This window comes from Mauremys mutica, chromosome 1 (genome assembly GCF_020497125.1).
Source record: "Mauremys mutica isolate MM-2020 ecotype Southern chromosome 1, ASM2049712v1, whole genome shotgun sequence".
NCBI lineage: Eukaryota > Metazoa > Chordata > Testudines > Geoemydidae > Mauremys > Mauremys mutica.
Window position 1 is genome coordinate 162,962,888 of NC_059072.1, and position 15,954 is coordinate 162,978,841.

The 15,954-nt window shown below is 47.6% G+C and overlaps 1 protein-coding gene across 2 annotated transcripts in view; it reads left to right on the plus strand.

Annotated features, from left to right (window-relative positions):
• The window catches only part of CCDC80 (coiled-coil domain containing 80), a 42,805-nt gene extending 38,114 nt beyond the window's left edge, over positions 1-4,691 (plus strand). For both annotated transcript variants that reach the window (XM_045001674.1, XM_045001673.1), the window contains one exon: positions 223-4,691. In XM_045001674.1, coding sequence (XP_044857609.1) covers positions 223-569 — 347 coding nt within the window. In that variant the 3' untranslated portion in view covers positions 570-4,691. The remainder of the gene's footprint in view (positions 1-222) is intronic.
• Positions 4,692-15,954: the final 11,263 nt, after the last annotated feature.

Sequence of the window (15,954 nt, forward strand, 5' to 3'; positions counted from 1 at the left end):
TACATTCTTCTTCTGCTCACATGACAGTGACCTGTGTTTTTGGAAATAGGAGGTCCTGAAGTCAGTCTCTGCTGAGGAGGGTTGTGAGATCCTTACATTGACCAGGATCTTTTACAGAGGGCAGTAAAATAGCAAGAAAAGGCCACAGGGCATACTTTCCAAATTATCATTTAGCTGGGCAACCAAAACGCCAGCGTTGTTCTTCATTCTATCCTTTTCTAGGAAGCTCCAATGTGGAGCGAGAAGATGTCCCTGCTAACCTGGTGAAAGACATCCGCAATTATTTCCAAATCAGCCCTGAATATTTCTCCATGCTTCTGGTTGGGAAAGATGGAAACGTCAAATCCTGGTACCCTTCCCCAATGTGGTCCATGGTGATCGTGTATGACTTGATCGATTCCATGCAGCTCCGGCGACAGGAAATGGCAATTCAGCAATCACTTGGCATGCGATGCCCGGAAGATGAGTATGGTGGGTATGGTTACCATAGCTATCACCAGGGATACCAGGAAGGTTACCAAGATGACTACCGTCACCATGAAAGTTACCACCATGGATACCCATACTAAAAAGAGCAACTTAACCTTTGACTGCTGTCTCTTGCCTGCATCCTAATAGCTGTTCAAGCCGCAAGTGGCCAGACATGGAAATTCTTCTCAAGCCACCTAAATGCCCATGCCTCTTTCTTTCAGTATTCAGTCAAGGGCCTAAATAAACATTGTATTTGTCGTTTTGAAAATCCACAAGCCTTTACAGTGAAATATTTCAAACCAGTAGCACTGATGCTTTTAAGCAGTAAAGACTCCTTTATATTTTTTAACCCCTGTAACCAGAGGGCATCACCAGTTGCAGTTTGTTTGCATTAAACAAAAAACAAAAACAAAAAATTTCCCCCACCCTTTCAGCCACAGACCTCATACTGTAGCCAGGACATAAACTGTACAATAGACATTGTAACACTTTATATATATTTTTTCCAAGGAGAAAAACAAAGCATATTTATTGGAAAGTGAGAATTTTGTGTCATGCTGATGAACAGACACAGATGATCACACCACAGGACTTTGCCGAGAAAGGAGATTTTAGGAAAGAAGTGTGGGGCAGGTTCTCTTTTATAATATTTTTTTAAAAACCCTTTCAAAATGCCTTGTCTAAAAAGACTGCATCTCTTTTATAACAGATCAGCTTTGTACTTAGCTGAGTTTCATCCATAACCTATCAAAATGCAACCTTAAGAGTTGCTAAAGGATTTGATACAATACAGCAGAAAAAGCTCTGAACGACAAATCTTGCTGCATGTCACTATTTCTTTAGCTGGGGTTCTTGCTCTATGAGACAATTAAATCTATCCTAGCTACAGCTCTGCTTAAGCCAGAGCTGTAAGCTAGTAGGGTTTGAATTCTAGGTGGTTGAAAAAAATTGAATTTTGGCAGAAAAGGAAGAAATTTCTCAAAAATATTTGTGAACATTTTTACTTGCTTTTCAACCAGCAATTTCTAATAACATTTTGGTGAAAATTCCATCTCCGGAGCCAGATAGATGAACATTTTTGTAAAAATATCTAACTTTCAAATTCCTTCTCCGCCCTCCCACGACCCCCCAAAAAAGGACAATTATTTTTTACAAAAATGCTTATGAAAATTTGGACCTGCTTATTCAGCTAGCTCTGCTTCTGCTATGGTTTCTGTAACTAGCATGCTCACTGGCATTTTTTTTTTTTGTTGAGAAGTGTACTAGTCACACCATGCCATAGGCAATAACTCCTGAGTACCAATCTTCTATCCTAATGTTTTGTAACATACAGTTTAAAAATATGAACTCCACCTAGGGTGACCAGATGTCCTGATTTTATAGGGACAGTGCTGATTTTGGGGGCTTTTTCTTATATAGGCACCTATTACCTCCCACTCCCGTCCCTATTTTTTACACTTGCTATCTGGTCACCCTAACTCCACCCTAGTCAAGGAAACTGTATTAGTATATAGGGGCTTGGAAAAATTAATTCATAGAGAGCTCAAACCAACTCCCATTCAAATCAATGGGAAGGAGTCTATCTACTCATTTTATTGAGCTGAATCAGGCTTTTAACCCTTAAGGGCCCTACAGCAAAATTCAGGAACATCCCAATGAGAAGGCCTCATGCAAGATGTATCTGATTTAGTGGCTGCATAGCAGTCACTGCCATGATGGAAGGCACATCTAGGTGACCTTTAACCTCACTGATTATACAGAAACTTGATATCGTCATACACATCCCACCCATCACCCTTAGGGACACATCTGGAAAAGGATTCTTATCAGTGGTCAGAGCCACAAGGTAGAAACAAGTGGGAGCCAAAGTACAACCCACAGTGTGACATTAAGCAAATAGTTGGAAATCTTTGTCTCCCCAGATGAGAACAAAATTTAGTAAAACAAGGGCTTCACTGAAAACCAGGTGTTTTCCTTAGAAACCATCTCAAAAAGTCCAGCCTTGTATGCTAGTTCTGGGTAGGGTGACCAGATCCCAATTTTATAGGGACAGTCCTGATATTTGGGGCTTTTTCTTATAAAAAGGACCTATTACCTCCCAGCCCCGTACCAATTTTTCACACTTGCTATCTGGTCACCCTAGTTCTGGGTCATCCTGATAAGCACAGGAAGAGTGAAACACTGGCTTCTGAAGCAGTCTTCCCTCAGCACCAGGATTCCCAGCCACCTTCTGGAGCAGGCTTTCCTCAGTGCCATGAGGCCTAGTCATCATGGGACTAGTTTGACACTCACACCCAGATCCTCAAACGTCTGTAGGTGCTTAATCCTGTTCAAATCAATGGGAGTTAGGTGCCTAAATATCTTTGAGGATCTGGGCCTCACTCCCTAGGTAGAGAATGGTAATTGGGGCTTGCTGGTGAAGGGTGGCCCTGGAAGGAGCCATCTTAAAAAGACTGTTTACTTTGTAACTTCTATCTTTCAAGTTTGCTGCTGCCTGCAGCAATTCAGCAGCTGAAGTGGAGGGGGAAGGAATTTTTTTTTTTTTAAAGGCAAGAAGGAATGATAAAAAATAATGAGCCAAACTGAAGCATGTCTTAGAGGAAAGCATGACTCAGCTTAAGAAAATAAGTACTGATTGCCTTAGTGCAAAACGGTCAGCTGCTTAATCGTCTTGGCCTAAGGCAGACGCAGGATAAGATACACCAGATGTTTCTCTAACACTTACGTCCTTTAGATGAAAGATGCCATTTTAAGGAGATTTCTCAGTCATTTAAAACATTTCCATGTCTTTGTATTTTTGCAATGACTCTAAATGAATGCACAGTAAATCACACCGTAAATCATGAGTTAACAGAAAGGCCCAGCTTTGGGGTGGGGGAGAAGGTACTTAACATGCCAAAACAAATAGAAAAGTTCAACCAAATAGGCAAGAGCCTGAAAATTTAAAATTATGTATGCACCAGATGCTGATCCTGTCACTCTGTGGGTTTAGCACTGAAGTCGAGATAGGTATGTGGCTGTCAATGTATAGAGATTGGTCCAAACAAAGTCTGCATCTGAATACCTGCAAGATTTAGGATTTTTCTTAACATGGATCTAAATTTTGGTGCTGACCCCTATTTCTAATAGACCAAACCTAAATCCCCTTTCTGAACAACTTGAAATGTTGAGGGATGGGGTTTGATATCCAGAACAGGTCTGAATTTTGCAGCCCCTCTCACCTTATCAAGTCCCCTGGGCAGAAAATTTGGTTAACCTGGAGCTAAGGTTGAAATAATCTATCCCATAGTTAGCCAAAAAAACCTTAAGAGAACATTGTACCTTTCTCAAAACCCAACAAACATTAGAAAGCTGGAAACTTCCAAATTAAGGTTCCACTTTACCAAAAACAAAAATAGCCCCAAACATTTGAAAGTATGTTGTTAGTCTCACAAACAACCTTAATGCTGCCATTCTGTAGCGGCACTCTGAGAACAAGCAGAAACTGAGACATGCTTAGCTATCCATCATGCAGGTATATTAAGTTCATATTTCTATGCCTGTTAATGAAGCAATCCTTCATGGTAGATCGAGAACGATGTTTTGGAGTTTCTGAATGTTTGCAGGATTCCTAGGATTTTGGGTCATTTTTCCTATGGCTCTCTCCTATCACCAATGCTGTTGTGTTTGGATTCACAATACTGATGAAATTTACCAAAGGAAACACTATTTTCAAAAAAAAAATTGTTTAAAGAAAAAGAAACAAAAACCTCTCAACTTCAAAGCACTGCCTATGCAGCTATTTTTAGAGCACTAGCACAAGTCCGAGGCTGTCGACCAGGGCTGGGATGCTCACTGCCACGGACCATGTAGATGTACCTCATATAACCCAGCTTGGAATGGTCTTCGGACATAATGCTCTCTGCCCAATTTATTTGTTAGAGGCCATGTGGCAGAAGCCAATGTTCTACTCAGCCATTGCTCTCCTAAAGCACTCTGTTGTCATTTATGAGAGAAATATTGTAGAGGATGGTATTCACACCATCCTCGACAATGCTGCACGTTTACTCCCTGCAGTGTAAATGAAAATGTATGCCCATTTCTGGGTGGGAGTCAATATTCCTATTGCTGCATAGACGAGGTATGTCTCCCTCCCCATTAGTAAGTTATCTATTTCTCTCTCCAATTCAATAGAACCTCACTAAGGGCCCCATCCAGCTCTTTTGAAAAGAACGGAAAGACTTCCTCAAGAGTTGGATTTGGCTCTAATATCCCAAAGTCCTGTCCTTCCTTGGAGAGTTGCAGACACATGGGTTGGTGTATCTCTACAGTTACATACCTGATGTCTCCATATGGCTAGACCTGGTGTAGATACATCAAGCATGGAAGCATCATTCAATTTTCTTACAGATTTTTCAGCCAAGATTTTAGGATGTGGAAGGCCTCTCCATCTCGCCGGACTCTGCACTTCCTCCTCTGGCAGTGGCGGGGCCTGGGTTAAATCAGCCCCATTTTAGACAGTGTTTGTCCTCCCGCTCCGTGTTCTCTTATCAGTCCTTTCAAAGTAGGCCTGAAGACAGGACCAAGGATGGTTCCTCCAGCAAACAAAAAGGAACCAATTTACAAACACAAAGCAAAAGGGGAATACCTTTCCTATGCCCTCTTTGCTGGGGGGTGGCGGTGTCCTGCTGTTGAGCCCGGGGTGTCAGTCCTTCCCCTAAACAGGCAATCCACCTTGGGGGTTTCCCGCGATAGGGAGGAGAGCAGCCTCTCACCCTGGAGAAGCCTATCTCCCTGCTGCCATTAGCCTGGCAACAGCTGGTCTCTCCTCCCCCTCTCTAATCAGAGGAGGGGCTTTTCAAGGTCTCAGGTGCCCCTAATGGACCTGAGGTAACCCCTTCACAGTTTAGGAAAAAAGGCTTTTATCTTTCTAGGGTTCACATACCTGCCTTCCATGACTCTCTTGCAGCTGCCCAGCTTAACGCTGTCACATGGGAAACTTGGAAAAATAATACCTAGCTCTTATATAGCACTTTTCATCAGCAGGTTTCAAAGTGCTTTACAAAGGTCAGTATCATTATCTCCACTTTACAGGTGGCAAAACTGAAGCATAGAGAGGGGACATGACTTGTCCAAGGTCACCCAACAGGTCAGTAGCAGAGATGGGAATTGAACCCAGGTCTCCTGAGTGCCACTCCATCCTCTAGCCATTAGACTATATTGCCACCACTACATTAAGCACACTTTATAAAGTTCAGAAATGGCTTTTCTCTATCTCATTTGTCTTCAGACAGAAATCTCAGGCAAGGAGGCCAAAAGTGTGGTTTTGGAGATTGTCTGAACTGGTTTGATCTTCAGTCTCTCGAGGTGTTGGGCTGATTTATATGCTCAGACTTTGCATGTGGGAAAACTCTCTGGAAAAGTTTATGTAAAAGCTGTCACTCTCCTTTAAATGAAATATAATCTAAAGCTAATGGTTCCATATGTTGTTCTTGGAAATATTCTAAGGTTGACAGCTATCATGTTTGCAAAAGACAGGAAATTCAGGCACATACTGTATACTGAAAAGATGCATGTAATGGAAAGCAATGAAATGTGTCTTAAAGCACCTGAAATTTTGAGTTTTTTTGTGCATTAATGGTTTCTCTTCCCAAAACAGGCCATCGTCCATCAATGAAAATATGCATCTGGAAACTGCATTTAAATGTGTTTTCCTGTTACATTCTGTACAGGTTAAAGCAGGCAGGATTCTCTCTCTCTGTTAACGAGCTACCGTAAAAGTATAGAAAATATGAGTCTGGTTGTGAAGTTTCACATCTAAGTGAAACTTAGAAAGTAATGGCTAATAAATAAATCACAACCATAATTTGTGGGTTTGTGTCTGACTCTTTAAAATACACTAGAGAAAGGGCACTGCTCCCCTCAGGAGGAACATTTTTAAAAGTGAGGAACTAGAATACTACTTTTACATGCACACTGCTTTTCATCCAAGCGTCTCAAAATGCTTTAACAACTATTAAGACCTAAATTCCTAGACAGTAGCCTGGACTGTACACCCATATAATATGGAAGTAAGAGTGTAAACGATCGCGCCGGGGCTCGACCCTCCTGGGGGCAGGAGGGGAGCCACACCGACTCACCACTTGTCCTCTGTTACAAGGGCTGAGCAACAGCACACAGTTCGGGGGGGCTCAGGCCCTCTGGAGCAGGGGCTGAGCAGCAAACAGTATATAGGGAGCTCAGGCCCTCTGGAGCAGGGGCTGAGCAGCAAACAGTATATAGGGAGCTCAGGCCCTCTGGTGCAGGCATGGGCGCCAACTTATATGGGCTCCTGGGGCTTTAGCCCCAAGAATATTCACAGTCAGGGGCTCTGCTCCAGCAATATTTGGAGCTAGGTTTCTCCCCTGCTCTGGGCTGCCGGCAGCCGCCCGGAGCCCAGAGCCTTTTAAATCCCAGCCGCGGCCGGGAATAAGAGGGCTCTGCGCTGCCCGCCGCAGCGAGCAGCGCAGAGCCCTCTGATTCCCGGCCGCGGCTGAGATTTAAAGGGCTCTGGGCTCCCCGCCGCAGCGGGCAGCCCAGAGCCCTCTGACTCCCGGCCGCGGCTGAGATTTAAAGGGCTCTGGGCTCCCCGCGGCTGCAGGCAGCCCAGAGCCCTCTGATTCCCGGCCGCGGCTGGGATTTAAAGGGCTCTGGGCTCCCCGCGGCTGCAGGCAGCCCAGAGCCCTCTGATTCCCGGCCGCGGCTGGGATTTAAAAGGCTCTCTGATTCCCGGCCGCAGCTGGGATTTAAAAGGCTCTGGGCTCCCCACGGTTGCAGGCAGCCTAGAGCCCTCTGACTCCCGGCCGCGGCTGGGATTTAAAGGGCTCTGGGCTCCCCACGGCTGCCAGCATCCCAGAGCCCTTTGAATCCTAGCCCCTGGCCGCTGATTGCCCCCTCCCCAGACCCCTGCCTCAACTGCCCCCCAGGACCCCCACCGCCTATCTAAGCACCACTGGTCCTTGTCCCCCGATTACCCCCTCCCGAGACCCCTGCCCCTAACTGCCCCTTGGGACCTCAGCCCCGATCTAAGCCTCCCTTCTCCTTGTCCCCAACTGCCCCCTCCTGAGACCCCACCCAACTTCCCCCCAGGACCCTCCTACCTGTCCCCTGATAAACCTCCTGGACTCCCATGCCTATCCAATTGCTGCCTGTCCCCTGACTGCCCCTCCGAACCTCTGCCCCATCCAACGCCCCCTGCTCCTTGTCCCTTGACTGCCCCCGGAATCCCGTACCTCTTCTCCAACCCCCAAACCGCTTACTGTGCCACTCAGACCAGCGTGTCTGGCTCCGTGCAGCTCCAGACAGTTGCTGCCATGCTCCCCCATGGAGCCCACAGCCCTCTCCCACCCCCAGCACCTGCCTTCCAGATTTGAACACCTCAAAATTCAGGAGTGCTCAAGCTCGGTTTGGGCAGCTTTTACTTCATTTCTCCCAAATCAGTTTCCCCTGCAAGGTGCCAACTGAAGGTGTTGGAGAACAGAGAGATCGGGTGGCCTCCTAATGCCTGGAAAAGAGACAAAGGCCGGAGGAGGGAGTGTCAGTGCCCGTGCGGACTTCTGGGAAGTGCACGGTGTGGAAGGGGATGCTGTGATGCTTTGGAACAACTCCATACAAAGACAGTCAGGACTCTGGGGGAGCCTCCTCTCTTGGAGCATAGTGTCTCCAGGGCAAGAAGCTTACACCTTCCTGGGTCTGACCTCGGAGCATTCAGCATGCCCTTCCACATGATGCACTTTCCACAATGAGTCTGCCCAGGCTGGTCCTGGGGCAACCAGAGGTCCCTGCACCCCAACTCTGCAGTCAGACATGACTCTCAGCCAGCCGGTAAAACAGAAGGTTTATTAGACGACAGGATCACAGTCTAAAACAGACCTTGTAGGTACAGAAAACAGGACCCCTCAGTCAGGTCCATCTTGGAGGGTGGGGAGCCTAGACCCAAGTTCTGGGCCTCTTCCCATTTCCCCAGCCAGCTCCAAACTGACACTCCCTCCTCCGGCCTTTGTGTCTCTTCTGATCTCTTTGTCCTCAGTACCTTCAGTTGGCACCTTGCAGGGGAAACTGAGGCACCCACACAGTATTCAGAGAAAACGTTAAGAACATTCCCACTTTGTCACAACAGGTGCAACAAAATATAATACCGTAAATTGAAGCAGGCAAGTGCTGCTTCTGACTTTCCACTTTTAATTGACCCTTGTAATCTTGTGGTGCCGACAGCGTTGTAGCTTCATTTTATATCGGCTTACAGGGCGAGAGCGGGGGGGCTGGGGGGGGGTGGAGGGCGGGCACCACCATTTTGGGCCCCACCAAAAATTATACAAACCTGCCGCCTATGGGTGCAGGGGCTGAGCAGCAAACAGTACAAGGTCAGTATATAGGCCCAGGTCCTTGCACCTGAGCGTTGGGTGAGGGGGGAAAACTACCACCCGTGAGTGGGGTGGCAGGGGGGACGCAGGCCCACACACTCCACTGCGTCCCAGCCCGGGGCCCTAGCAGCGGCTATCACCGCTGCAGGTCAGTGGGGTCCTGACCGCAACACACTGACATAGGCTCGTATGTGTCTGTAGCCTGACTGGGGTCAGCTACCCCCAGGCTACTTCCACTTTCCCCCTCAGGGCCTACCTGGTCTACGGCGTCGGTTCCAGGCCAGTCAACCAGCATGGGCTCCTCTCGACCAGGGCTTGGTGGCAGGTCCGGCAGCTCCTCCGGGAAGTCTGGCCAGGCGTGCTCGGGCGGCTCCTCTGGGTAACAGCAGGGACGGGGAGGCTCCGACGGCTCCTCCTCGTAGCGGGCGCAGGGGAGTTCCAGCGGCTCCTCCCAGTACCGGCCACGGGGGAGCTCCGGTGGCTCCTCCTCGTAGCGGGCGCGGGGAAGCTCCAGCCAGTCAGGACAGCTGCCTTGGGTCCTGGAGGTTTCCCAGTCGTGAGCTCCCGGCGGCACGTCTGCTCCCTCCGGTGGCTGGGCTCTGACTGAGCTCTGGCGGCCAGCTTTTCTACTTCCTGTCCCGCCCCTTGACTTCCGGGGGGCAGGGGGAGGGGGGCGGTGGCTCCGCCCACTTGGGTGTCTGCAAGGGCGCTCCCTCTGCTGGGCAGGAGGGGAGCCACACCGACTCACTACAAAGAGAAAGAGGTAAGTCGCCATCCTCCTGATGCCCCTGCATGGGCAATCCAAACCATGGGTCCAAGGATACCGAGACAAGGGGTGCTACACACTTACTCTCTCCCAGAGCAGCAATCTGGAGTCTGACTCTACACCCTTAACGTACTGGCCAAAAGAGCTGAGCCAGCACAGCGTGGTGGGTAGCAACTTGTTGCTGGCATACACTAGCAGCAAATTATTTTCCACCACAGGAGGGGGGCAAATAGGGAAGGAACAGTGGCTCCTTGACACACAATTCCTTTCTTAGGATGGCTCAACACCATGCCAAGGGACCCAATTTAATCCTAATTAAGCCTCAAAACATCCCAGTGCAATAGGCAAGGGAGAGCTAAGGACCACCTCATCCACAGCTGGGGTGGACCACTGTCGCTGATTAGCTGCACTACACAGCTGGAAAGGGCAGGAAGCATATCCACTGAAATCAAAAGGGGGAGGGGGGGAAATCAAACCTTATTCTGATAAGTGCAATAAGAAAACTAACATGACCAATCTGAGAGATATCCATTGAAGCCTTCAGAAACCTGCACATTGACTTTAGCTTAGGGGTGTGGTTAGGGGATCTTGGCCATTTGTAATAGGTTCCTCCCCCAAATTGTGGTTTGATGATTCATATCTTTAACAACTGTAACCCCTTCTCTGGCTTTCCAGAAAGCTGCTCTGAATCTCTCATTCCTCCTGTAACAGTGCTGCACTCACCTCTCGCAAGCTCCCCTGGCCGTGTGTGTATGGTGGGTCTTCGCTGACTCAGCCCTCCGGCCAAGTCACACACGGTCTGTCTCAGGGCCTTGTCCTGGTGGAGTCCCAGCAGCCAGCCCAGAGCACCACCCACTCCCCTCCAGCTCTAGCAAGGACCTGAACTGGCTCTGGCCCTGGCCCTGCACCTCTGTGTATACCAGCCTGCTGGGCCCGACTGGCTGCTTCCCACCCAGCCGCTCTAGGCAGCTTGGGGGACCTCTCTACTGCCCTTTCCTGGGGCAGGGTGTGGCAGGGACACTAGCTCCAGCAAGGGGCCTCAGGGCCTAGCCCCACTGTCTCTCGCACCGTCAGATCCCTCCAAGCACTTCCGTGTTTTGCATACAAAGAGTTTAATAGCTGGACTTACCTAAGATGGCTCATGTATGGGAGGGTGCCATGGTCACATAAAAGAACCTGGATAGAAAATAGAATCAGCGAGTCCAAGTAAACCACCTTTGACCTCTTATTAGATGTGCAGGCCTCTCAAGTGCCTTTGTCCTCATCTTCAAGGCTCTTCATTACTGTATTCCATCTACCAATCTGCAACCGTTTCTCCATACCAGCTGGTTGTAATGCTCTTTAAATAGTATGGGCTGGAATAAAGCATCACAATGGGGCCTTAACCCTGAATTGCTCCCAGCTTTAGCTGTTTAAAATCAAGCATTTTAACACTGAGGTGAATTAGACATGCAATTCAGGAGCTGACTGCGGCAGCAGTTGGAGGGGAAACACCAAGTGCAACTTGACAGGTTTTGGCACAACTGGAGGTTGGATATCACACTTGATGGACCAATGAACTGATCAAGCGTGGCAGAGGGTGTATGTTAATAAGCAGAAGAACACATTTCCTCGTGAATTTTGGAGCACAAGTTCAAAGGCAGGATTTCCTTCAGCCCACTGAGAAACTCTGCAGCAGCACACGTGGGGACCCAGAGCCAGCTGCCTGCATTGGGAGCTGCAGTTTCACTGTAAAACCTGTGTGCGTTACTCTGAATTTCTAGCTTGAAAATGGAGAGGTGCATCTGGGCACCTGTTTTGGAGTTGTGAAGTAGTGGGGAGCTGGGGGTCCCAGGTGTGTGTTTGTGTACTGGGCTCAGCCCCAGCTGTGAATTGCGGTGGCTTTGCCTGTCTCGTCAGGAGTTTGGGGTGTGTTAAGCAAAGTTGAAGTGGGTGGGCTGTCAGTCTAACTTCAGAAAAGAGAAGGGGTGTGTATTTATAGGATGCTGTCAACTCAAATTTGGCCCAGAGTTTAGTCTCTGTGAAAATTAAGTTCTTTCAACACCCAAGAATAGTATAAATCAGTGATACTCAGACCTCAGTGGTTCAGGAGCCAAATTAGCCATCAACATTACCCAAAAGAGTCACAGTAGTGTGACTTCATTGTTTCCATTTACTGTAGTATTATTCATATTTAAACACAAGGGACTTAGATAGATAGAGTTAATACCTTAGAGCAAGTTGATAACATAATAAAAGCATCCCGACCAGTTAATAATTAAATCACATAGTGTAGGGATCAGCAACCTTTGGCAGGTGGCCCGTCAGGAAACCCACTGGCAGGCTGGGATGGTTTGTTTACCTGCAGCATCTGCAGGTTCAGCCGATCGCAGCTCTCACTGGCCGTGGTTTGCCGTTCCAGGCCAATGGGGGCTGTGGGAAGCAGCATGGGCCAAAGGATGTGCTGTCTGCCGCTTCCCACAGCCCCCATGGGCCTGGAATGGCGAACCGCGGCCAGTAGGAGCTGCAGCTGGTCAAACCTGTGGACGCTGCAGGTAAACAAACGGTCCTGGCCCGCCAGCGGATTTCCCTGATGGGCTGCGTGGCAAAGGTTGCTGATCCCTGACATAGTGTTTTAATATCACGTTCTGCAAAGAGCTGCTGCTGCACACTCTGGCATAGCTTAATAATGGAGCATGGATCATTAAATAACCCTTTAAGAAATAGTTTTGTGAGGAATTATCCAATGGATGTTTCTACTATGAAAGATACTTCCTAGAAGGGAAAAAATTATAGCTTCTTTTCCCTGCTAATTTGACTACATTTCTTCTACAATTTTTTCTTCTTCTTTCAAGTTTATCTGAACTATATGGACCCCATTTCCCATCCCCAGATGTTCTTCCAGCAACATTTCATCATCCAGCAGCCACTTTCAACTCACTTTACCCAGCATTTTGCATAATTATATATACCAGTGCAGTGTGGGTATAAAATGCTACCAGTGTAGAGAAACCCTACATAGCTAAGAGATTATACTTAAACTGCTTACCTTACAGAAACAACCAAATGTCATTATGTACTGCACCCTCTCTCTCATGCTGCAACTGTCAAATGTTCTACAGTCATTGAGAATACACTGTGTTTGTTTTTATTTAATAGCTCTAGTGGCAACGGAGAGAAAAGGAATAGTATATCTCTTGTTTGCTGCCCCCTCTATGAAACCATGAATACACCACACACCAGAAAGAACTTATGATGCAATCATTTCATAATGAAATTTAATTTATTCAGGCTTGTTTCACAATTAGGCATAATAAATTACATGTAAAACAACACCTATTTACAAAGCGGTCATATACCATAGGCACCAGTACATATGAAAGCAGCAGAGTCTCACACAGAATGCAATATAAGGGTGAGTTGCTGGAAATCAACAGGCCTTATTCTGCTCTCAGTTACACCAGGGTACATAAGGAGGAACTCTACACAAGGCAATAATGACCCTGCCATAAAACTGGGGTAAACTCAGAATCTGGACCACGGTCAAACCACACATTCTTTATTCACATTCAAGAGCTGCACCTGTAATAGGGAATACATCCCTAACCCAAATGGTATGTTTGAGAGGACACTGTCAGGTTAAAACAAAATGACGACCCAAATTCAAAGGGGCTCTCTGATTAAGCTGGGTTTACAGGTGCTTTGTATGGCCAGTGTCAAAAAGCAGCTCAAACATACGAGTGAATCTGGCCTTATATTTAAAAACCAAAACACAAGTGTTCTTATCTTCTTAGTAACAGCTTAAATTATTGAAACACATTGAAGTGTTTGTATAGTTTTTTACTGTTCAAAGTGCTGCACATTCAATAATTAATCCTCAGAACACACCTGTGAGGTAGGTAACAGTATTATCTCTATATTACAAATGGGGAAACTCAGGCAGGAAGCTGAAATGGCTGAGGCAAGGTGGCTAACTGAAGCAGTGGAAGAAAAAGGCATTAGACTCGGGAGTTGCTGAGTCCGCCAGATCATGCTGCATAGAATAAAAGATTATTTTCAAAACTGAACAGACTTTTCACCATTTCTCTCCTCTTGGACAATGATAATAGATTTTCCAAATTACCCCACAGTTTCCACTCAATTTCACTGTCAGGGTCATAGAATCATCAAAACGTAGGATTGGAAGGGAACTCGATAGGTCATCTAGTCCAGACCCTACACTGAGGCAGGACTATGTATTATCTAGACCATCCCACACGCTAGCGCAGTTTTGTAGCATCTGGGCTGCAAACAATGCAGAAAAATGTTAGTCTAAACAGAACCTATAAATCTGATTTTTTTTAAGACTACAGAAATATTTCTTAGGGTTGTTTTTTTTTAAGCTTGTTTTTACAAAAATCTAAATTTTGGGTCAAGTTTATCTTTTTAAATTTAAAACACTGTATTTACAGATATGGTGAAATGCATTTACAGTGAATTTGGACATAAGGTAATTACTTTTATAGTGAACTAGAATGAAAATCCCTGATGTCTTGCGATGGGCAAACTGCAATTCCAGGTAGAGTAAGAATGAAATACTTTCCTTTGGGGAAGTGTAGGGAGGCACCCTGGCTCCCCGCCGCGCCTGAGAAGGGTGAGCCAGACCAGGTGCCGGAGTGGGCGGAGCCACTGCCACCTGTCCCCACCCCCCGGAAGTCAAGGGGCGGGACAGGAAGTATAAAAGCCCGGCCCCAGCGCTCAGTTAGGTGGAGGCTGCCAGAGAGGACAGATGTCGGTGTTTGAGCTCTCGCTGGGGCCAGCCTTCCCCGTGTCCGGTATCCTGAGGAGCGCTGGCCTGACCTTCCCCTACGCCCGGTATCCGGAGAAGCTGCCGGAACTCCCCTACGCCCGGTATCCGGAGGAGCTGCCCGAGCATCCCTGTGCCCAGAGGAGTTGCCTGAGCTCCCCTACGCCTGGTATCCAGAGGAGTCGCCTGAGCTCCCCTCTGCCCGGTATCCTGAAGAGCCCATGGTCTGGGACCCACCGGATGATGCTGGCGAAGAACAGGTACCTAGGGAGGGGGAGATTGGAAGTGGCCTGGGGGTAGCCAACCCCAGTCAGGCTGCAGATATACCTGAGCCTATGTCAGTGTGTTGCAGCCAGAATCCCCACTGACAGCAGCGAGTCTTTGCCGCTGCTAGGGCCCTGGGCTGGGACGCAGTGGAGCGAGAGGGCCTGCATCCCCCCTGCCATGCTTCCCAGGGTGGCAGACTCCCCCTCCCCCTGGCCTGAGGAGGCCTTTGCTATTGTTTAGTTTGCTGCTCAGCCCCTGCCTAAGGGTCTGAGCCTTACCTGTGTTTGTTGCCCCGCCCTGAGCCAGGGCTTGGGCTATCTAGACTGCTGTTTAGCTCACTGCTCAGCCCTGCTGAAAGGCCTGAGCCTGAACTGCTGTTGCCCTGCCCTGCTCCAGGGCCGGGCTTATAGACACTGGGTTTACTCGGGCCCTGCTAAAGGGCCGGGACTCTCTCTTGTGTAGAGACTATTGGTTTGTTCAGCCCTTGCGGAAGGGTCTGAGCCGGACTGCTGCCTGTAGGGAGGCGCCCTGGCTCCCCGCTGTGCCTGAGAAGGACGAGCCCCTTACCGGACCTTTACAGGAAGTAATATGAACCCTCTGTTTATTTAAAAGCTTGTATTCTGAATATCAGGAAAGTTTCTCTGCCACTGTGCAACACTAATCACGTTATCAAACAAACAGAACATATTTATAATTGGGTGTAATGTTCCACAGGACACATAGGAGCAGCAGCGCCTGCAAATCACTGCAGAAATGAGGAAACTCATTCTGCAGCTGTGGAATCATCCCTCAATCAAACTGCAGAAGGGTGCACAATACCAATGAACATGTAGCCCTGGAAATAAGAATACCTAGCACTTATATAACACTTCATATCTTTATAGCGCTTTACAAATGTTAGGGGCCTATTCAATGGGACTATTCTCAACTGAGTCAGGATCACGGATGTGAGGTTTACAGGATCAGGCCCTTCACCAGTGAGAAATATTATCCCCATACAACCCTAGTGTATGATAGACAAACATGTACAATTGAGAACACCGAGTGTTCTGGATTACTATACATAATTCAGCTCCCATGTGACCCAGATCATTAAGCTAGGGCCAAACCTTTCTCTCACATCACTTTTATTATCAGTTTATCATTGACTGCACTGGAATTAACTTCTGATTTACACTAGTGTGAGAAGAGGGGAAAAAACCCTTAATATATAAGGCTCGAACTGATAATTCTCTAGTTTTCCTTGTCAACTGCTGAAATCCAATGGGCTTTACTCATTTTTTCTGAACGGACATCTCAGCCCC